General features: G+C 44.2%; 1 protein-coding gene across 1 annotated transcript; it reads left to right on the top strand.

Annotated features, from left to right (window-relative positions):
* Positions 1–316: 316 nt before the first annotated feature.
* Positions 317–766, top strand: LOC109509035 (glycine receptor subunit alpha-4-like). The gene has a single exon (XM_019858962.1). The coding sequence runs from the start codon at positions 346–348 to the stop codon at positions 625–627; it is 282 nt and encodes a 93-aa protein (XP_019714521.1). The 5' UTR covers positions 317–345; the 3' UTR covers positions 628–766.
* Positions 767–772: the final 6 nt, after the last annotated feature.

Here is a 772-nt window from a genome sequence, read left to right as displayed (position 1 = left end):
AATATTGCACACAATACTAATATTACTAATGCATTCACTTACTCTGCATGAAAATGAAACTCAAGTCAAGCGAAAAGTCTCCAATATCAGTTGTGAACACATGCATTTCTCTGGTCGCTCGTTTGCAATATCTACCGCATGTATAAATAGTTGAGCAACACAGTTAAAATCTGATAAATATATATAAAATATAAATTCAACAAACCTTTTATGTCTTGTGTTTATCTCACTATTACAAATAACAGCAAGTGATAATAAATAAATAAACAAACAAACAAATAAATGTACATTTATTTATTTATTTATTCTGTGTGATCTCACTGCTCGACTCCACAGGACGAGGAGATGTTGCGGGAGAGCCGCGGATTCTATTTCCGGGGTTACGGCTTGGGCCACTGCCTGCAGTCCAAAGACGGCCCCGCCGTGGAGGGACCCACCGTTTTTGGCCCATCGCCTCCCGTGACGGTGCACGACGGCGAGTTTCTCCACAAGCGCTTCGTGGACCGGGCCAAGCGCATCGACACCATCTCCAGAGCTGTCTTCCCGTTGAGCTTCCTCATTTTCAACATCTTCTACTGGGTCACCTACAAAGTGCTGCGACACGAGGACATTCATGCCAATTTGTAAAGAGCTTCCGCCTTTCTACAGACTTTGCCAGGATTTGCCTCCATTGCGGCGAGGAGCAGGAGCGTTCCTCTTGGAATTAGGAATGAACGCTAAACCCAAGAGCATCTCTGGGCGCTCGAGAGTGTTCAAAGCCAAAAGAAAAAAA

Source organism: Hippocampus comes, unplaced genomic scaffold, assembly GCF_001891065.2.
Source record: "Hippocampus comes isolate QL1 unplaced genomic scaffold, H_comes_QL1_v1.1 C16738540, whole genome shotgun sequence".
Classification (NCBI taxonomy): Eukaryota; Metazoa; Chordata; class Actinopteri; order Syngnathiformes; family Syngnathidae; genus Hippocampus; species Hippocampus comes.
Note: the sequence above shows the minus strand (reverse complement) of the source record. Positions and strands in the feature narration are given on the sequence as shown.